This window comes from Uranotaenia lowii, chromosome 2, assembly GCF_029784155.1.
Source record: "Uranotaenia lowii strain MFRU-FL chromosome 2, ASM2978415v1, whole genome shotgun sequence".
NCBI lineage: Eukaryota > Metazoa > Arthropoda > Insecta > Diptera > Culicidae > Uranotaenia > Uranotaenia lowii.
Genome location: NC_073692.1, coordinates 285409595 through 285433435, shown reverse-complemented (window position 1 = coordinate 285433435; position 23841 = coordinate 285409595). Strand labels below are relative to the sequence as shown.

General features: G+C 34.0%; 1 protein-coding gene across 1 annotated transcript in view; it reads right to left on the bottom strand.

Moving 5' to 3' along the window:
- LOC129746848 (phospholipase B1, membrane-associated-like) overlaps positions 1-12703 on the bottom strand; it is a 56009-nt gene extending 43306 nt beyond the window's left edge. The window contains exon 1 of the mRNA XM_055740749.1: positions 12268-12703. Coding sequence (XP_055596724.1) covers positions 12268-12288 — 21 coding nt within the window. The 5' untranslated portion in view covers positions 12289-12703. The remainder of the gene's footprint in view (positions 1-12267) is intronic.
- Positions 12704-23841: the final 11138 nt, after the last annotated feature.

Here is a 23841-nt window from a genome sequence, read left to right as displayed (position 1 = left end):
CTTGCCAGGGTTCATCAGTGGGCACTTGGCGCCATAAATAAATATGGTATAGATACACCGGGTATTGGTTATTCCATTTCGTATGCATTAAGCGTGGATGCAATTGAGACTGCAAAGTTTCTGTATATCGTTTTCCTCATGGTTTACACCTGATCTCAATGAAACTTTCAAGGAGTGCAAGTGTATCGGGTCTGTTTGGGAAAGTTGATGTTGTTGTTTTTCAGAAGTTCTTCCGAATCGAATAGCTTCAGCCTGGCTATGAGGCTATCCGGTCGATAAAACTAATAAACTGTTTCCCATTTCTTGCGGCAGCAAATCTCTGGAGCGCGTTGGTTGGAAGTTTATAAAGAAATGCCTTAACATGGATCTTGTCGCGTTGCTGAACGAAACTTGATAAACAAAGTAATCGCAATTTTATTTTTATAGTTTACGATCAACATAACTAACCATGAAAGTATATTCTCATTATTATTTGTCTAGTTATTTCGACAAATAATAACCAGTCCAGATTTTTTTCTAGGTACCAGTTTCCAATTCCATTGCAGCTTGTTTCTGTTCTAAGAATTTGAAGAGAGTTCACATTATTAGTTGCCCAGCAAACATTTTCGTAGCTATATTCTTATGCTGTTTTGATATACGTTCCTTATACATTATAGAATGATCGTATGAAAGTTGAAAAAACAACATATACCTACCAAAATAGAGGCAATGTTCATACATAAATTTCATGTCTTTCTAAAGCGACGAAATTTACACCAATTGGGTGCTATCCGACATTCGTACCTACCGGAAGAATGCAAGAGAGCAAAATACTTTAAGCATTTCTAATAGCTGAAATCATACAAAATTATGATGAATTTTAGAAATTAACAAACGCTTGATGCTAAACAATAATATTCCAGCATATGGAAACGAGATGTAAAAGGTTAATAAGTACAGGTTAATTTCGAGAATTTCTTCGTTATAATAGAATTTTATCTGTTATTTTTCTTAAAAGTATAAAGAAGACGCTACATTTGTATAAAAAGCAAGATCTTGAATTCAATAATAAACAACTTAAATACAGGCAATTGTGTTTGTTCCAATCCTATCTGAAGCTAGCTTTAATTCAAAAACATACGACAATCACAACAATTATTTTAACTGCTCCTCTAAGGTTTCAACCAACCCAAAATACTAATAGCACAGCTTTTTAATGTCAAGTAAATCGATTAGGCAAATACTCGCAGCGAGAGGATCTAATTTAATTAATGCTCTAAATGCCAGAGATAATCGATTCCAAAACGAAATAATTGATAGGTTTGCTATTAATCGGGATGGTAAATCCCGGCTCCTAGCTAACTTTCCGCGAATCTAGGATGCATCGCGTACAGTCTAATTTATAACTTTGGAATTTCCCTGTAAAGGAATAGAGTGTGGAAAACAGTCGGGATGTTGGATAATACTTTGTTTACTTTCAATTTTAGGTGCCATGATCCGCGACGGTTTTTGGTCATGGGGATGGACACATTTAGCATACGTTGTAAAGAGGCACTGTTGAAAATTCTAACGTTGAAAATTTTTCTTCGTTTTTCGTTCAGATATGTGAATAAATTTGTTGACTTGTTATTTTCGATGTAGGGGGGAGAAGAGTTTAATCAGCACATCATGCTAAAGAGTGGTTTAAGCAGAGAAACGGGTACCGTAAAACGGGGTAACATTGATCACCGGGGTAGCTTCGATCAGCATGAAATTTTTCCACATAATCATCAATAACTTTTTAAGTTTTAAGTTTAAATATCTTTAAACTTTTTTCTACGTTTAAAACCTATAAGTTGAGTTTCAAATTGGGAAAAATTTGGTTTGTTTTGGAAAATTTCAAATGTAAGTAAAAATGTTATTTCAATATCTTGAAATATCTATTTTTTCGAAGGCACGCAAACAAATACCCTTCCTGATGAAATCAAAGTGTTTAGAAGCAAATATGTTGATGTATGCGAGAGTTCAACTATTTTCCCAAGTAAATGTACAGTTTTGGTGTAGTTTCTGTTGTAGTTTGAGGTAAATTTTTGATATTTAATAAAGAGGGACATTTTCCAAGAGTTAGCCAGTCTAGGTCAAAAGGCCAGCAACCCTATCAAACGGTTCTAAAGTAAAAAAAATAAAAAGGGAATAGTGCGAGGGCCTAGGGAAAAAATAATAAGTAATGTTAAAAAATTTAGCCCCTTAATTTATGCAACATTATTGTCCCTCTTTCTATTTTGATAATTGAAATTCAGAAGGTATTTTGTATCCTTTATGACCAAGAAAACTCGTTAAAACCTTAAAAATAGGGACTGATCAATGTTATCCCAAATCATCAAATTCTAAACAGAGACGAAATCGATTTTTAAATCAAATTTAAAGTAGTCTAATAAATTTCTGCAACCATGTTTTACGTTCATAGGAGTCCAGTACTGGTTTTAAAAATAAGAAACATGCCACATTTCCCTTAACAGAAAAATAATCGAAAAATACTGAAAAAAGTGATCTATCTTACCTCGGATAACGGTACTAACAAATCTCTCAGAAGAACTACTTTTTTAAGCAAAATTATTACTTCAAAAAGGTATAAAGATTATAAAATAACCAAATAAGTATTCATCCTGTTTAAAAAAGGCTTTCCCAATACACTTGTCAAATCGAGAAACTGGAAAGTATGGAAGAGTTAGATTAAATTGAGGTTGAGGTCCGTACTTTGAAAAATCAATATTATTTCACATATCTAACTAAAGTTCGTTAAAAACAATATACTTTTAAATGTTAAAAGCTTGTGAACGATATTTTTTTCAACATTTCCATTCTCCGGAATTTTTAAAATTTGTCTATCAAATTTTTCTAAGAAGAACTTTGAGCTTGAAAATTTTGGAAAATGGGCGGTCGTTTTTTTATATTTGGAGATTATATTAATTGACTTAATGTCCTTTGTAGTCAAGCGATTTAACAATTCTGGAATGAACTAACTGAGGAGGTTTTGAACCCCTGTAAAAGATTGACGTACATGCATAATTTGGGAGGGAGAATTAATTTCGTATTGCGTAATATTTCTACTATTTATCAAATGAAACAAAATTTGTGGATATATGAAAGCAACAAAAGTGACTCATTAAAATGAATCTATACTCGATGTGACCTCGGCAAATGTTTTTAATTTAATTTTCTTATGTTTTGACCTCGTTGAAAAAACTCTGCTCTTAACAATAAAAGGGACAAAAAGTGAACAAAAAGCTACCCCCTGAATCCTAAACACAAAATGTTATCAGATTTTATTATTTTATCCAATCTACCATTAACAAGTGGATCACAAATTCCTGATTTCTGGTCATAATATATATAGGGGAGAATGAGGATACTTGATCCCTGGGGATACTTGATTCCTTAGCTATATCTCGAAACTGGAATGTCTTACAAAGATCAAATGTTCTAGAAAAATGTGACAAAATGAGCAAAATAATAATGCTTGTAGTTTAAAATTTTTTAACAAAATAATTGTTTGAGTAATTGAACTTTGTTTGAAAAATTTCACAAAAAGTAACTTGAAGATCTTTTTTCATCGCTTTAAAATGTTTCTTACATGGGAAAATTATGAAAAAAATATTTGTTCCAATGTATCAATCGTTCGAGCGTAAAATGAACTTCATAATGCCATATTTTCAAAGCAATGGAAAATTCTCAACTTTTTTCAGAAAAAGTTTTCTAAAATGTTGATTAGGGGTACAATTGATCCCCTAGAGTTGGGTACAATTGATCCCCCTTCCAAACGGCATATTATTCTACTGAATTGTTCGTTATGATTGCTGCCCAGACAACCAGAAGTCGTATTTTCTTTTACAGATTACATCGTATAGAATGTTATTTATACTCATTTTCGTATATCTGCACCTACAATGTGCGGTCCATGCATATTCTTTATCGTATTTAAAAGCATTGCATGATTCTATTACGACAAGAAGTATTCATGTACATATGAACTCGACCTTTGTGTACGACAATTCGCAAAAAAATCCGTGAAACGACCGATATACGGTGATCAGCCGTGATTGAGAGATTTTGTCGTGCTATGCATAAAATAATTCGAAATAAAAAACGTATATAACTGCATTGATTCGTAATAATGTGCATGCAATCGTACACCTTTGCAAATAAATTCGCATGTCTGATTTTCGTAAAACGTATTTGCTGGCAATCGTAAAAGAATACTAAAAAGTTCAATAAAATCGTTTATGATAATGGGACATCGATGATTGGAATCGTATTAAAGGAGGCTTCAAAATGTTGGTCTAGTTTTAGATCATCGATGACGTGTTCTACGATTTAAAAGATTTAAGCTAAAGAAATATACGATTTGCTTTTGGTTTAATACCTTTGAAGCAAATCCCCTTGAATTTATATATTCCAGATAGCGTCGAGGAACCATCATGAGCTGCTGATCGAATCGTCAGGGGATCAAGTCCAGGCGCTAACAATAAATTCATGAACGTGGAAAAAAATCAGCAATCAGGCAAATAATAAATGTGTACGATATAAACTTGAATTTGGCAGCAAAAAAACACATTTTATTTGAAATAATCTTATTTTTATTATTTTTTGGGGATGATTAAACCAATTGGTTTAAAATCCCAAAAAAAAATATTTTTTTCCAACTGACGGAAAATGAGAGCCCTGCACTCAAGTCGCAAAAGACGACCAAAAAAGTCGTCAAACTTTCCATATTGTTACGAAAAATGTCGTATATTACAACCTCAATCATCTATATGATGATGTGAATCGTCATAGTATATTCCAAAAAGAATCAGGGTAGTCGTAAATGATGCGCATGACAAGTCGTGCCAATCGTTTTTTAATACAATCCAAATCAAGAATATGTTTGCTAATGTACCTATATGGCCTCCAAAATGATACGTATATACTGGTTTTGCTACATTATATACGATTTGTTTACACGTATATATGCGTTGCAAATTCGAAATACTCACCAAATGGTTGTTTGGGGATTACAAAATTACTAATATTTATCCAAAAACTAATATTTATCAAACAATTGTCTGAAGAAAAGTGCTAAAATAATTAATTTTTTCTTAATTATAAAAAATAGCGCCTTTCAGTATGCAATGTTATTAGCGTTGAGACAAAGTTATAGAATTTTCTTTTTCTGTCAGCTATAAATTGTGAAATGAGAACAAACATGACCAAAATAGTCAATTAACATTCTATCTTGGGGTTTTTTTTTTGATTTTTATACAAAGATTAAGGCTTCCTGAAGAAAAGATCAAGTCTCCTTCAATAGGGGATCAAGTCTCCCTTAATTTCAGAAAAATCGCAATTTTTTTACTCCCACTAAAATGCTTCTAGTTCATCAACGGGTTCAAGTATCGTTCTAATTTTTGGAGCATAGAAACTTGAAGTTACAAGCTGTCAGAAAATGTCAAAAACGGCGAGTTGCTAAATTTTTCCAAAAAGATATGGTGAAAATAAGAAAAGGGGATTGTTGGATCTCAACAACATTGGTCACCCTGATAATAATAGCGCCTTTATGTAGACTAGCTTGCTCAACAGATGAACCAGTGATATCATTTAGACAGATTTCATTCTTTTGTTACTGTTTCAAAGTTGACGCGCGAAAAGTTGTAATTTTAAATGTATGCCAATAAATCTACCTCTTTAAGTTTCGGACGTCCCACTGAACAGAAGTTTTATTTCTTATCCGCCATAGCCTGGATAAAACATTGGTGCCGTGACCAGGATGTAGGAGGCTTTCGCCAGGAGTTCATCACTCCTGCTCAGCGCTAAGCAAGCCTGCACTGGATAGCCCTACGTCGAACCTTGTTTCCTGTGCAAAACCTTATCATCGACAACGTTCAGTTCAAAGCCTGCTGGAAAACGATTGAAATCACCTCCATACCAACCGATAAAGCGCTTGATCCTGACCCATCCATGCAACCCGGATGGATGGTACTGCTGTCAATGGTCTGGCAACAGCCATCCGGGATCTGCCGTACTGGCTGCCAGCCAGTGCTTGTTCCGAAGTACATCAGCGCAAGATGTGTAAGTGTCCCATGATAGTTTAGTCCCGTTATCCAGAGAGCCTAAATCCGATCCTGTCCTGTGAAACCCCGATTTTGATGTACCTTACCCGACCGATTGGCATTGCTGATTTGGTGCCTTTAAAGTGCCTCTTGTGACCCAAGCCCTGTGACCCAAACCCTGTGACCCGTTCCCGATCAGCAATTCGACCCAGATGGGAAGTACTGGTTGGTCCAATGCCAGCCATCTGGGTACTTGCCGTACTGGCTGCCAGTCAGTACTAGCTCCCAGTGATACTCAACTGATACATTGGGAGTAATCGCGCCAATTGCTGACCTATTGGCAAATGGGTACCATTCCAGCACTGCATGGTACGATAACTCCAATGTTTCCGGAAAACTTCGAAGATGTCCCAGAAAAGTATCGACGATTCCTTAGCGATTTACCTACCAGTTTCTATCTCCGATCCAGGCATTGAACAACGAAGCAAGATGATTGAACTAGACGATCTGTAAGTGTGCTCCCATTGTTTCCTGCTACTGAAACCAGAAGTTGTGATTGAAATGAAATACCGCGCCATCTCCATAGCTAGCAAACCAAAACAAATATAGGGCTGCCTATTATAAAACAGTCGTTTTAGGTGGCCAGTATGTTTAATCTCAACAACATTGGTCACCCTGATAATAATAGCGCCTTTATGTAGACTAGCTTGCTCAACAGATGAACCAGTGATATCATTTAGACAGATTTCATTCTTTTGTTACTGTTTCAAAGTTGACGCGCGAAAAGTTGTAATTTTAAATGTATGCCAATAAATCTACCTCTTTAAGTTTCGGACGTCCCACAGAACAGAAGTTTTATTTCTTATCCGCCATAGCCTGGATAAAACAGGGATCAAGTATCCCCACTCTCCCCTAATATAAATATCCACCTATTTGTCATGTTTCTTTGCCCCTGTAGTTATGCAATTATTTAAATTTAAAAAAATTCCTTTCACGATTAATTTTATTTAATAACAAATGTTGTAAGTTATCATAGAACTTAAGTTCTGTGAATTTTTCAGTGAAAAAAAATTTTGATATAGATAAAGATCCATATGTTAACATTAGTATAAGTATTAATATGAGGTACACCATCGCATTTCGAAAACATGATCTTCCCGTAAAAAGAACCAAAAATGATTATTAAAAATTCATCCATTCATTACCGGAACAAATAAAAATTCATCCATCGTGGTAATCTTAAAATGCCGATATTTCCAGTTTTCAAAATCTTTTAAAATTTCAATGAAATCGTAGAAAGCTGTTAATTTTAAGATTATTTCAAAACTAAAATTTATTTTTTTCACATGAAATTTTTTACCCCCGCCCTTTTTGACACCTCATAGCCATATCAACCATGCTTTAATCATAAAATTATCTTCTAAATTATATTTAATCATATACATTTATAAATCTATCAATCTATACACTTCTTGAAGTGCTTCCTTGATCAACAAAATAATTTATTATTTAGGTTGTGTTACATTTTTTTTTAATGTTTCTAGCTGACCCGGTTTATCATACTGTTTGGAATGTAGGTACATTATCAAACTTTCCAATTTAATTAATATCATAATTTCTTACAGGCTATCTGGTGACATCTTGAAGACACTATCCAATTCTATTGTACTGTTTTGGTTATGCATTTTTAGTATTACTGTATTTCTGGTTATAGTCGATTAATTTTCATATTTTTATTATTTATCAACATTTTTACTTATTTTGTTTATTATTTATTATCCATATAATTTATTATTATTATTACTTATTATAATTATTATTTATTATATTTATCATTTGCACTATATATCATTGTCGTTTTCACGGGGTTAGGGGGATGCATCAGGGCATCACACAAAGGGATTGAGCGCATGGGTATGTATCTGTTGCAGTACTACTCGTATTAAGTTCTCCTGCTGTTTGACGCGCTCTTCTTAAAACAAAACTTGGGGACGGGGACTACAGAGACTTGCATAGTGAGTTAGTTGTATATTCGGCAATAACTTCTCGAGACCAATCGATCCTAACCCTCCGGATATCGTAAGTTACTCTACTTACGAATCCATTCCCTCGAACGTCTCATCCAGCAGTTATTAACTTGATATATGGTAACTTACGGTGACTTGTTGATGAAGCCTTAGTCACAACTGCGGTACAACCGTGCACCCAAGCTTGCTGTACAAATTCAGCTAATTTTATTTAATGTTTGCAGCATTGTAGGCGTTTTTAAGATGTGAAAAAGTCTAGATAGAAAATCAACTATTCTTTTGTTTTTAAATATATTCTCCTAGATTTTTTCTCAAAAAATAGTGTTGAAATTATAGTTATGACCATGCACAACTGTATGTCGATCTTGAACTGTATCATGTATCACAATCATTGAATCTGACAAATGTCTTTAGTAACATTTATTATTATTAGTATCATTATTATTATTATTATTATTATTATTATTATTATTATTATTATTTATATTATTGAAGTTTACTACCAGAGTATGATTCTACTATATACTTTATTATCTGTGAAATGTTGCAGCTAAATATTGGTTTAATAAAGCTTTGCAGGCAAAACAGGAATATCTTCATTCAGAATAATAGTAAAGTTTTTGCAGGTAATCTATTCCAGGATATTTTATATTTTTCATAATGTTTTGATTTCAGATTTGTACGAGTCATTCAGCTATCATCATTGGTATCATCACCATCAACGTTAACATTGGACATATGGACAAAAATTAATTTCTATTACGTCGGCGACAAATCGTTTATTTTAGTACGTGCTCGACGACTTAATATTCATTTGGGAAACGGAAAATGACTATGCATCTGATAAATTATTTTTGATTTTTTCCAGTAAAAACATTACAATTGAGGCCCTCAGGATCAGAGGGGTTCAAGTGCCAAAATCATCAATTTTCAGATAAGTATACCTAACGATTCTTCATGTTTCAATGTGCATCTGGCGAAAATCTCAGATTTTAAAATAAAATTTGAACACGTGTGAATGAAATAAAACTGCTCGAACGCGAAAAATATATGAAAAATCGACCACATTCACAACTTAGAAGCGTGTTTTCTCGAAACTATCACTTAGGCACTTGCACCACTCTGATCCCAAGCGCCTCAATTATAATCACGAGCAATGTCTAGCAGCCCCTTCAACCAGTATTCAAATATTATTAAAATAATACGAAACTATTCTCAATTATATTCATTTACCAACAATATTTATCATCAACCATACTATAATAGTAATTATAATAGAACTAAAACTCATAAACTAAATACACGTCAATATTTTATTGGATATACTAGTGTGCTGAATGAATATAATTGGTAAATTATATTTATTCAGTACTTTACTATGTCAACAATAAATGATTGAAAGTCTAATCATAATTACATGACCCATTTGGTCATGCGGCTATGATTGGGCGGGGCTTATTGACAAGGAAAGTAACCTCGGAATGTGCAGCTAGGTCTCTGTCATTCTGAAATGGGTTTCTGGAATTTCAATAGAGCTAACACCTCCAGCACCCGCAATTGAATAATTTTGATCTTATAGATTAAGATTGACTCTTTTGCATAACATACCTGCCAGCTCAGGGGGTCGTTGGATGGAACACACACACACACACACACACTCATAGCCATATCAACCATGCACTTTCACTACAGTTCCTGAGCCGATGTCCGTTCGTGCCCAAGAGTAAACATCGCAATTTTTCAATGACTGTCCGCCAACTGCATCGTTGATATATGTCGCGAATGACATAAAGATGTTAAAACGACTATCATCGAAACAAAAAAAAACTATCACTACAGTGCTTTAAATTCGTTTAAACATGACAGTATCAGATACCAGATATTTTGCTGATCGAACAAATCTATTTAAACGATGTTAAATATTAAATTTATTCTGATTTCATGCTAATTGAATTAGCAAATGTGGTCTAGAAAACATGAATTTAAAACTGGTACATATGAAAAAAAAATGGTTTGAGTCTTTGTGGACGTTTGAAAACAAAGAAAATGGGAAGATTTACGTACGATTTTATAATCCAATATGCGTAGAAGGTTAGTTTTGATTTACATATTATCGATAACAGAAAAAATAAGATGTTTTCGACAGGTAGAGACCGAAATTTCTTTTGAACATGTACCAAACTGAATATGTATCAAGTGCCTTTACATTTTTAGAACAACAACAAAATCCGATAAAAATAAACAGACACATGAACTGATCAAGATCCAGCCCTTTAAAATTGAGGATTGAAGTATTCAAAGGTCGAATGCAGAGAACTTTAATTTTCTGCAAGCATATGTGAAAGTTACCAATAACAATCCTCATAAAATAAGGATATGCATTTTCCGGAAGAATTTTCAGTTAAGAAAGTACATTAAAGCAAGTGCAAACTTTCAACATTTTCTAAAAATGTATAAATCATGCATATGTATGAAAGGACCCTCAGCATAAAACAGGGAAAAATTTTAAGATTCAGTCAAATAACTAAATTTACAATTTTTTTCTTTTTTAACCATTATTTTTCTTGATACATTGAGAAACAGTTTATCCATATACTTTAAAATTTACACTGTTTGCTAAAACCAAAAAAAAATAGTAATTTTCAGTATAAAAAGAGGCCTGATTTCATACGACGACAAGTGCTGTTTGGCACCACTTCAAGTTGTAATATGTCATGTCTACAAGTTTAGTACATGGCGAAAAAAAAATTAATCAACATGATTATAACAGGGGAAGGTATTTGGGTACGAGATATGTTTCAATTTACAAACCTTTCTGCATTGCAATGTGAAAAAGAGAGCGACAAAAGGAGTTCCATAAAATTTGCGTTGAACAGCTTGAAAACTTTCTAAACAATCAGGGCTTCCATATAATTTGTTGGCATAAATCGAGAACTTATCAAGCAAAAAGAAGAGAGGTTGTTTGCGGTCGAATGATTTGAGACCCTCCCTTATTTCTGGGTGGAGTCGGAAAGAAAGTGTCTTTGTTCATATTATATTTGGCACAATTTGAAAACCTATAAGACAAATAAAGTGATATGTTAAGCCAACTAAATACTAAAAATGATTTTATAGCAGTAAGTGAGAGCTTCTTGCATTGGAAGAGGGAAAGGGCTAGAAGTTTATATAATTAAAACATACATTTTTACATCATTATGAATGTCAAGTCAGTTTATAAACATAGAGTAAGAGTTTCAGATCTTGAAAAACCAATTTAGAGATCAATTTTTAGAAAACTTTATTAAATTATCTTTGTACTGACACTCGAAACTCCAGTTAATGCTTTCTGTTTTAAGCGTTTGTTCTAAATTATGTCATTTTAACTAATGGTTCTTTGATTGTATAATTTTTATTAAAGTAAATTTTTAATGTTATACCCGTAAAGTTTTCAATTTATTATTACTGAAATTACCAGCGTTCCAAAGAACTCATAGAAGTTTTTAAAGATTTTGAAAATCTTAAATCATCGGCATTCTAAGAATCAAATGGTGGGTGGATTTTTATCAGCCATGAAAGTGAAATAAGGCAATTCTATTGTCCAAACTAGAAGCTGTTGTAGCTCAAATAGCAAGGGCGCAATTTTCTGTGGCGGAGGTTGTAACTAACAAGATCAAGTTCAAGGGTCAACTATTAGTCTGCGGGTCAACCTCAAGCCCAGTAACGTTTGAAAGGAGTTTTAATAACAGCGCATTGGGTATAAATGTGATATAAATTTAAATTAACTAGTGACAGGTTAAACGTTGTATAAAAATTGTATTGATCTTAAGCTATCCTTCTTTCGTCAAATCGTTAAAATCCCAGACAAATAAACAAATACACAATCTTCCGTCAAATAATTGGTAGCTTAAAATTTATATATGAGATAGGTACCAACTTGAATCGACTAAATTTGAAGTTTTCTTCACTTCAATTGCAATTATTTAAATCAAACAACTGTAAATATGTTACAAGTTTTAGTATTCGAATGGCACTTGTTTCCGCAAATACCATCGATGATACACAAATCAAACAGCATATTTCTCCGATTTGTTGCAACAGTGTCCGGCTAACAATGTTCCGATAAATTTCAAACTTCACTCTTCTCTCTAAACCGAGTTCACACGTGCGTCCCACGCTCTTTTCACCTGCATCTGCGTTCGGCATTGAAACAAACTCACCATGCTTTTCGGAACTATCATTGCCCGGAACAAGTTTGGCACCGTAGAACGTAGAACTTTTGTCACTGGCACACACGGATTCACAGATTCGCAATCGTCATAGATATAAATCGAATCGGGAGAGGCTGGCGAGCGAGATAGAATCTTCGAAAACCCCGAGACTAATACCGCGAACGCGACCGGCCGTAATCGACAGCGGCTAATAACTGATTATGATTCGAGTACGGTTCAATTAAATATTAAAATTCAATTCTCTGATTTGCTAGCAGCAATGGCAGTGGGTAGTTAGCGCTTCGAAACAACGAACGGGCGATTCGAGCTGAGTATGTGAGCCGCGATGAATGTAACAACACTTGCTTGCTGCTGCTGTTGCATCGAGCAATTGCCGGGGAAGGTAATTGTCACCCACGACGATGGTTGTCCAGGGTCTAAGTGCACCTGCTGATGGAGTACTCAGCTTAAGTTCTAGAGTTAGCGCCTCGGACGGAAACTTCACTGGAAGGGGTTGTTGATGTGTGTGAACAAACTAATCCATCAAACAGCTGGTTAAGAGCTACACGCAATCGAACCTAATGAAGCTATTCCAGTGAACTTGCAGGCAGGCTTCGGACGCATCCTGAGGCGCGACTCATAAGAGGCAGAGCAGTACCACTCATTGAGGAGGAACTCCCAAACTCCTGGCAGTCGATAACCACTCTTTCTCGCTTCTCTTACCGCCAGAATCGCTAGGAGCGCCAGTCACTCTTTGCTCCCTCGGAGGCTCTGCGCTCCTCCCAAAGAGGCCTCCCTGGGAGAAATAACTTTGCGTGTGACGATTCAGAATTGCTTCGAGTTAGGTACATATTTGATTGCTTCAAGTAGCTCACAGCTGCTGGCTGGCTGCTGGGGGTGGCTGTGCGACGATGTAAGCAAAACGAATTTTAGACTATTTTTGTACCTAATAACGTTAACATTATTACTCTAATTTACATTCAATGTTCATGTCAAACGATTGTCGAAGTTAAGGCTTTCAGATAATATGTTTTACAAAGAAATCGGCCGGTGTTGAAAGAAGTATTGTATACAAGAACATCCTGCAAACTTATCAACCTAAATGGTTTTTAAAAACTTAACGTCCACAGATAATCATTTTGCTTTTCAATCAAAAGGCTTAAGGTTGATGGGACATAAAAATTACGTAGTCAGAAAAATTATTGCTAATTTCAAATCTGCAAAAACATACGATTTTCACCTTTCTTAAAAAGGTCTAGATAAGTGGCAACAATGAATGAAAAAATCAAATGAAAACGTTTGAAAATTTATAGTTTAAGATATATTTCCGATGTCATAACGCATAAAGCATCAAATGCTGTAAGTTTTTGTTTTGTTCGAATAAAATTTTATAATTTTCTGTAAAAATGATTTTAAAACTATAAAGGTGCTGCATACATTTAGGGGTAAAAAATCATCTAGCTTAAATCATAGAAGTTTATGTTATGTTTTTCTGTCAAAAATGATTTTAAAACCATAAAGGTGCTGCATACATTTAGGAGTAAAAAATTATCTAGTTTAAATCATAAAAGTTCATGTTATATTTTTCTGTCAAAAATGATTTTAAAACCATAAAGGTGCTGCATACATTTGGGGGTGAAAAATCATCTAGCTTAAATCATAAAAGTTCATGTTATGATAGATGATATTTTGAATTTAACAAACGCGTGAAGTGAACCAATCATAACAGCATATGGAATCAAGATTTAAAAGGTGAATCTTTGATTTGCATTTTGATGAATTTTTAGCCCAGATTGGTAACTGAATTATTCATATATTTATTAAAAAAATGCTGATTTTCCAAAAAAAAAATCACACCGACAGTGTTGATATAGGCAAGGTATGTTATAACGGCATTGTAAAAATATAAATAAAATGTAGGTATATCTTTGGCACATTTTTTTTAATTTGAATTTTTTTAATGAGAATCAAAATATTAAAAATCTATCTCACGATGTTAGGAAATTAGTAATCATTATTTCGTTATCATAAAATGATAACTTCACTACATTATATTCAAATAAAAAACAGCACCTCTTGATGTGGTATACAAATGTAGCATCTAACCCGGCTGTTGCACAATGCCCCGTTTGACGGTTATTGATGAAATAATAGCTACCCGAAGATAATATTTCAAATTTCTTTACAAACTAGAGGCCCTTCTTGTGCTATTTGACTTAAATTTTGCATGTAAACTTCACATAACATTCTGCTTATTTAAACCACTCTACTCAACAAAATAATCAGCGGGGACACGTCCTACCTTTCGTTATTCATATTAAATCATTTCCAAATGACACCGCCGGCGCAAACCAAAACAAACGAACACGAACCAGCCAGATTCCCAGCTCATAACGTTAGTCTTAAAGCGTTCTCCCAGGGAGCGCTCCCGAAGAGCGCTCATTTATCTTTTAAGAGCGGAGAGAGAGGTAAAAAGAACTCCCTAGGAGCATGACATCTTCGAGGCAGATGGTCACTCCTTCTCATTCCTTCACGCCGCTTAAAGAGTGAGAGCAAATTTTAGCTCCGTGGGTGTTTGCTCTCAAATGAATCCGAAGCCTGCTTGCAGGTACGGAACGAATGTTCCGATAATAAACATTTGGTGCATATTGTTTGTAAGGAGTACTGGCAGCCGCAATCCGGTATGACGAACCCTAGCTTGATAGATACACTTATGATTCTAAGAGTACCGGCAATTGTGACACAGAATTACACACGTTTGATTACTATGCAGTGCAATAGTGTCCTTCCTGAACTTGGGAGCAGGGTTTGTTGACGTTTTCCGATGAGGTTCAGAGCAAAGGCTTTGCAGATTGAATTGAAGCAAGTATTTTTTTTCATTAGGTTTCAAAAATTTAACTCTTGGCTTATGGAGGAATAAAATAGGTTGAGTTTTAGAAGACGTAGGAGAAATTTTCCACATTTTCAAGTAATTCAAAAAGGAATGTAAATTTTGTTACAATCTACTGCGTACCAACCGTAAATTCCCACCTTTGGCTTAATGCAAAGTGTCGTTAGCAAATAATCTTCTGGCTTTTTCTTCTGAAACATCAGGAAGATCAGAAATAAACACATTATATAAAATTGGCCCAAGTATACTGCCCTATGGGACTAGAGTGTCCGTCCCGGGATTTCCCGATTCCCGCGAATCATAGTTTCATTCCCGGGAATTTCTGACATGTATGAAATTATACATGATAGCCTCCGGAACCATTCTTATTGTTCTTTTTGAAAATGTACCCATACAACACTCATTGAGAATATGCTGATCCCTGTGGCAGAAGACATTTTGCAGCCATTTGGTGCAATTTTTCTACTTAAATAGATACGATAGATTTTAGATAGATTTGATAGAAATGATCAAATGTATTTTCACACCGTTTTCATTGAACGAAAATCCATAACACTCCGAAAAATATATGAAAAATTGTGCAGAAGGTAGGCAAATTGTGTTTTCTCGAAAGAAGCATTTATGAACTTGCTTCCCTTTGACTTTGAGAGCCATATGAATTTCAAAACTTAACAATGATGAAGACAATTCTTTTTTTCATATGATGAGCAGATATGTGAAGCGTTCAGAAAAACAAAAGTTTTTCAAACTTCTTTGGTCGTAATAAAGTCGAATAAAGTAAAAAAAAAAAGAACAAAAAAGGTTGGATAAATAAATAAAAAAAAGATTTTATTTACTAACCCCTAATTGCATTCATTTGACTTATTCAGATTATTTTATAGTTCGTTTGACTGTTTTAAATTTATCATTGTTAAAAAAAGTTTGATTTATTTGATTAAAAATAATTTAAAAAGTTTCGATAAGCTGTGTTTGAATAGAAGTGCATATATTTTACATGTTTTTGAATATTTCCCGGGATCCCGGGAATTCCCGGGAAACATGCCACCAGATTTCCCGATTCCCGGGAACGGAAAAATGGCCGGGAAATGGACACTCTATATGGGACACCTGTTCTAATGGGTATCCTTTCAGAGCATGAGTTTTGATAGCTTACTTGTAAAGTTCGACTAGTCAAATAATTTTGAATAATTTTAGAGAAATATACAGGAGTATCAAATCGTGCTAATTTAGCTACTAAACCTTTGTGCAAAACACTGTCAAATGGATTTTTAATTTTTGAAAGAGCAACACCAGTTAAATAACCTTGATGTGTAGTAGAATATCCATGACAAAAACCAAATTGTTCATCAGGGAAAACTGAGTTCTGATAAAGGGGGTCTAATACTTTCAAAAAATCGATTTTTATTTTTTTTTATTTTCTTATTGTAAAATATTTCAAGAATGTTGTGCCAAATTTTAAAGTCAATCGAAGCAAAACTGTAGAAATTATAGGCCTTTATCTCCTTTTATCTAATACTGCAAGAATTCTAGAGCAGAAACTTCAAACGCGTTTTTCTCGAAAGCACATTTTTAAAGTCAGTGGACTTCGTCATTTGAAAACTACTTCACCGATTCTTTTCAAATTTGGAACATATTTTCTACATATAAAATACCAAACCCCAACGATTTTCTTTTTTTGTTTTTTTACTTTGGGGAGATTTCACAGATAAAAAATGGCGGATTTTTTCGTGAAAAATCGTAGTTTTTAACTGCAAACAGCCACAAATATTTCATAAAAAAAATTTTAAGTTAAATAAATTCGTTGGGATCCAAAAAAATATCTATTAAAAATATTTTGCTCTGATTTTTTGACTTCAGATGATTCTGTGCTGAGATACAGTGTCCACCGCAAATCTTGTTTTCTAAAAGGCATCCTAGAAAGTGCTCCGTTACCGGCTCGATTTTCAATATTTTTCTACAAAAAAAATTACTAGATGTTCTTTTAACAATGCTTTGTATAATGCAAAAAAATTGAATACATTTGTTTGAACGACAGCTTTAAAAAAATTCGTGAAAATGGTGTTTTTTTTACCCGTTAGACCCTACTCCCCCCTTAATGTGAATCATCTATTCTCATTCTATTCCCGCATAATTAAAAACAGTTGGGGATATAGTACTAACTATTAACTTAATATATTGGTAGCAGTACCAGTATGAAATATCTTCCAAGTATCATTTCATTATACATGTTCAAAATTTTATTACCTCAATAAATTATGACAGGATCGTATCAGTGACAGTGACAATATGATATATGATTTAGTAAGTATAGTATAATAAGAGAATAAAAATTTGCAACCTTTGAATATTGTCTCTGGACCTTATCCAGGACTCTAACAGTGTACGACAAAGTTTCCTTATATTTTCTTAGCATTAGACATTAAATTAAAAAAAAAACAACATTGACAACATTGTATGAGTTAGACAAGTCGTTATCATTTCACCTCTTGCGGATAATAACTAATATTGTTATTTTAAGATGTAGTTGTGAGCTTATGCATTTTTTCGCTCTTGGGTTCAGCATCTGCTAATTTTCACTTCACTTCGTTAAAATTTGTGTCGGCAACCCCACGCCAGGTTCGGAACTGAAAACTGTGTTCAAAATGGCTCCGAAAAAAAAGAATCACGCTGAGAAAAACACACAGAACGCGAAAAGTAAGTAAAACTATATTATATTATCGATAAAAACTAGTGAGATTAAATAAAACTAATGAAATTACAGAAACAAAGATCTCTGCTGAGCGGAGAGCGGAAAAAAAATCTACTGAAAGGCTGAACAATGCAGATCTGCACAAATAGGTAAGATTGTACACAGAAAAAAATATGGACTATTACGTGACATTGAAAATGGTTACCTTTAAAATAATACAACCTGTAATTTAAAAATCACGTAATTTTGCATTGACTGGCTGAAAAATAAATGTTAAGTCATTTAATATTACAGCAAATGTCCTGTAACAAAAAGGAGCAGGACATGCACTGGGGTTATACAGATCAGAGCATTTATTTTTAAGTGAGAGTTTTATTTACAGGCTGGTTTTGAATTTCAGGACTGTAAAATTCGAGCGATTGTGGCTGCACAAAATTTTTGAGTCCAACTTAGCAAAAAATAAACATTACTTTTCGTCAGCAAAATTAAATTTTTAAAATCAAGTTTGCATCTTTCTATAATTTCGTCTTGTAATTTGTTCAATTCGAGTTAAAATTACCCATTTGCTACTGAATTTAGTGTTTACTGTAAGCGTGGACTCAAACCCGTCTGAAAACGACACGCAATCGCTTTGTTTACATTTTTCGGGTTGAAAGTTTCATCGATGGTGTTTTGCTGTACAAAAAAAAAGACAAACATCTTTCTGTTCGAGTTCCGAACCAAAATTAGCGGCGCAACCAAGAATTGTTTGGCGACGGGTTCCGACTGACTGGCGAGCCAAGTGCTTCACCATCAATTCTGGATCCGCAGATGACGAAACTGGTGCTGGCCAAATCGGAACACAACGATGGCTTCGAGGGAGACGCGGCTTGCCAGTCCCGTCAGGCAAATCGAATCACTCAACGGCTGGTCAATGAAAGAATCCTGTTTTGTCTGAGAGATTTGAATTGTTTTACCGAGAAACGACTTCGACGACCAAAGACACCAGCGAGCCAACTGACGAGGATGGAAATCTGTAACGGGACACCCTGAAGAGTTCCAGTTCCCAATCATGGAAGGAGTTTTGGCAACGCAGCATCGATCTCGACCTAGCATCAAAGCCGAGCGCACCAAATTGTACATCGTCCTGTGGGAGCTGCCTCGATTTATGATCCGACCAAACTCACTGTGGTAAATGTTCTTTTGTCAACAATTTTCTTGTGCAGCAAGTGGCAGTGGATTGTCTCTAAAAGTAAGTATTTTACTAAATGCCATGTTGGTTGCTATCTTGCGCTTATTATTTCAAAAATGAATAAGACATTCGAAATGTTAGTGAGAAGTAAGAAATTGCATATCCATTGTTCGCACGTCTCACTGAATGGCTTAAACGAACAATGAGATATTTGTCTTCTCTGAAAATTCCACCTTGGAAATTAAGTTTTACTTGCGTTAAACATTTTTATATATAGTTTGCAATAGCAATTTACCGTCCAATTAACGATAAAAAACACAATTGTCATTCTTCAAAAAACCTCTTAAACCAAATCGAATCAACCAATTTTTCCATCCAAGTGCGTCCATGGAAAATATTCCTCTCCCAATAAACTTTCTTAACCAAAGTTTCTCTTTCAACTTTCGTTTGTTTTGGTTTTTTGAATTCTAGCGAATCAGTTTGATTAACTGTTCCTGGCGCTCGGTGGCCGAATTCTGAATATTGGACTTCAATTTGTATAACATTTGCGGCGACTCCAGTAAAAGATTTGTGCTCTTCTGATAATTGTATCCACGGACAAGAACTGGTTATGGGTGAATCTATCGGATGTTGGAATATTGATTCTTTTAACCAATGCACTACCATAATCGCTGTCGTGTTCGTGTTGCTGTTATTCATCAGGTTAGTTTTTCCCTATTCCTAGTTTTATTAATAATAAGTAGTAATCGTATCACATGTACTTTTAGCTTTCTGTACGCACCATATGATACGATGCGTCATGTTCCGATACGGAATGTCCCACTACCACTTCATCAACTCGGCCCAATTGGAAGTGTGTCATACCAAGTGGCAGAGCTGTGGTGTTGTTCAGGTACCTACATTGTTTTAATTCTATTTGTCATTTGTACGGTAGTGACCGTTAACATTTCGTTTTAGAAATTTCTGTTCGCAGTACAACAGAGAAAAATCCTGCAGGATCAAATCATTGTTGATGTGCCAAACATCGGCAATTGTTTTCTTACACCATCTTGCGGGTATCTGGAAACTATTGTATCGGTATAGTGGGCAAAATGACAGGAAGAGCCAGGAGGCCATTTTTGTTGCCCAGTACCTACAACCGAAAAACTGAAACAACAGATCGGCCATCTGTGTGAAAAATAAGATAGTAAAACCATTTTATTATTAACAAAGTGAAACCGTGAAGCTCCATAATTCAGAAAGTGTAACAGTGAACGTATTCTACTATCAATAAAATTGTAATATAGTATAATATATTTTAATATTTATTATGTCTCATTTCATTTCATTCATTAATATTATAGTATCTTTGAAAATGAGGTGGAAACTACAACCCTGTACCGCGTACACAGCTTCAAATTACAAGCCTGTAATTTTACAACAGCCTGTAGAAAACTATGCACACGTAAAAATAAATGTCGTGTAATTTTTTTTACGACCTGTAAAATTGCGGTAAATGTCCTGCTCCTTTTTGTTACAGGATATTTGCTGTAATTATACAGTAAATAATTTTTGCTGTGTATAATCCATGTATAATATCAGAAATAAAAAATAAAAATCTCAACATTTAAATTTTTTAATTTTATTTTATTTTTTGTGGGAAAGAATTGGAACTATATTGGTTATGGTACAGGGAAGCTCTTTTTAAAAATATTTTACAATATGCGGAACGTATGATTGAGCGTTATTTTTACTACAAACTACTATAAGCAAACTATATCCATTGAAGTTGATGAAATCTATGATTTTGTATTCCAACGTAGCTAGAACATTCAGGTAGATTGTTTTGCTCGCCAAAAGTGGATGATATTTTAACCGTATCCAATAATGTAGCATGAAATATTTGTTCGAAAAAATCGCTCTTTTTGAATGGTAAACATGCTTAACAGCCCTTTCCCCATATGGTACTTTAACAGATAATCATAATACAGATTGTTAATATGGTCTGTGTTATTGTACATATACTGTTCACTTTACAATAAACGATAACGTTTAGAGACAATATAGAATATTCTCTATATATTGTAATTGATTATGCGGGTTCAAAATAACTCTCTCAAATTGTTTACTTAAAGAGGAAAGTAAACTAATTGGTCGATAACTTGAAGGCTCAGATGCATTTTTCTATCTAGGCTTAAAAATGGGAGTTACTTCGGCATTTTTCTGTTTATTGGGAAAAACATAAGAGAAAACATACAGGGTACATATTTGGTAAAAAAATTTCCTGATTTTCCCTGATTTTCCAGTCGTTTTTCCAGAAAATTCCAGGTTTGAAAAACAACCTGAGGAAGCAACTTAAAGTTATTAAAAATATATTTCCCCCGAAAATAAATGCACAGAAAGCTTTGAGTCGAGAATACTAATTTATTTCGATAATTTTAATGGAAGTATTCTTTGTTATATTAAACATTTTAAGATAAGTCAGCCAGTTCGGATCCACTTGTAGAAATTCTTATGATTTCAGTATAACAATTTTCTCTTGCAAGCTATCAGCCTTCTTCTGCGCGTCTTCCAAAATTTTCCTGCGTTTCACCTCAAGCGATTTTGCTTCCGCTTCTTGATGACGCTTCATCAGCTTTGTTTGATCTGATTCAAGAGCTTCCTTTTTGCGGTGATCTTTGTCTTCCAAATACATAACATGTGAATTTTGAACTCTCTGAATAACTTTGTTGTAAATTTGGACTGATTTTATCCCTCCAGCATGAAAAACAGCATCATAGATTTGACGTTTAGCCACCACTGATTCTTCACGCATATTTTCGAAGAGACATTCGGAATTTACTGAAAAACCACGTTCAACATTCGTGTTGCCATGTGAAAGACGGCAGATCATTTTGACGATGTTGAAGAATTCTGGACACTTGGCATTTGCTAGCACTCCACTCCAAAAATGATCCAGCCCAGTGGTCGGCACCAAAGCGCTTATCCGCTATTCGCTAGTTAGTTCGCTAACTTCGTTAGCGGTTCAATTTTGCCGCTAAGTTTCGATTGATTTAGCGAATTAGAAAGTTCCGCTATTTTTTGGTTCCGCTAATTGAAAGCTAACTCCCATATATTTGTATCAATCTCTCGAATTATTAGTAATAGAATAAATTTTTTTCATTAACCAAATTACCCAAGTAACACACAAAAGTAGAATAGGTTTTATAATTTTGCAAGGAGTTTTATAAGTGATATATAATACCGTTTACTATTTTAAAATATATTTATTGAACACCTATTCACAACTTTTTTTCATTATAGCTACAAGCGTCTTATATAGTCAATCTGACAACCAGCAATAAATTTGTATGATTTCTTTTTTACTGGCTCTTAGTGCAAGCTATAAAACATTTTTATACCTAAAAACATAAACCATTTGAAAAAGTCATGAAACACCTGCATACAAACCTGTTTTGATCTATAAAAACCTTTTTAAATTTTTTCGTAGCACGCGTGTTCTTATATGGTCTTTACAAGAAGCTTCGGTTTTAAAAATGTTCCTTAATGACTGATTGTGGTCTCTTTAAAACGTTTATATGGAAGAAAATTCTTCTATAGGCCAAAATAAACTTACTAGTGGTATTTCGCCAAATAAAGGGTTTATAAAAGAATGTTATGCAGTTTTCGACCAAAATGTCAACAACAGGATGTTTTTCGACAGCAAAAGAAGAAACAGTTGTTTTCGTATTTGTCAAGACAACAACGGATGAAATTGACACCGTCGCTCGTCAGAAAAAAGCTGCTCAAGATGAATTATCCACTAGAAGTGTACGGCACACGCACTGGAATTTAACTTTTTCCGCGATAATTGAAGTTTTCGTGAAAATAATCGATGAAGCCGATGACGTCTCTAAAGAACATTAGAATATATTGATTTTCTAAGTGAATAAAAATTTCTTTGAATGATTCGAAAAGTTGTTTTCAATTAATTTTATAAGAACAACAAAGGATAAAATTCATCACTTCCATCATCAGGAACGGCATGCTGCATATTTGATAACCTGCTGAAATAGCGCAGTGTTGTTGTGGAATTTCAGGAGCAAAATATTTTGTTTGTTACGGGCCTCAATAAATTTAAATTTTTTAAAGATATCAATAGGAATATGATCTCAACTCAATAAAAATTTTACGCAAATGCTTTAGAAAATTTCATTTGATTATCCATTCCTCTACCGCCAACATTATTTGAATCGGAAAGGTTTTATTAGGTATATGTATTGTTTACTTTTTAGAATATTTTGAGAAGCCTCAAAACTTTTTGGGTTTATAAGATTCATCAAAATGCCTCAAAGAAACACATCAAGCCTAAAGCAGTTTTGTAGGAAAGACTCACAGAATGCTATAAAACTTTGTCGGTTTATAGAATCGGTATTCAAGCTTTTACACACTTTAATAAGACTAAAAAGTTATGTAAAAGTGTATTAGTTCGATAAGTAATTTTACGATAACAAAATCGTTTTGTAAGTGTTCCATAACGACTATTATTAATTTCTATATAAGCGCCATTTTCATAACAAATAATGATGGATATATGAAAGATGTCTTTCTATTTAAGGAAGTAAAACTTATCTTGTTCATAGTTTTATAAGCTTTGACATCATTATGGCTGATATAATGTAGAAAAATTGTCCACCATGTCCACCATAATAGATTAAAAAGTTGAAAACGATATTCTTTCAATCTTATTTATCGGATTTTTATTCTTCAAAAGTATGAATATCAGCAGGCTCTCAATTTTTTTCAAATTTTCTCATACATATTTGCAGTAAATTTGAAAGGGCAAGTGAATGAACAACTCTTAACGAAACATCA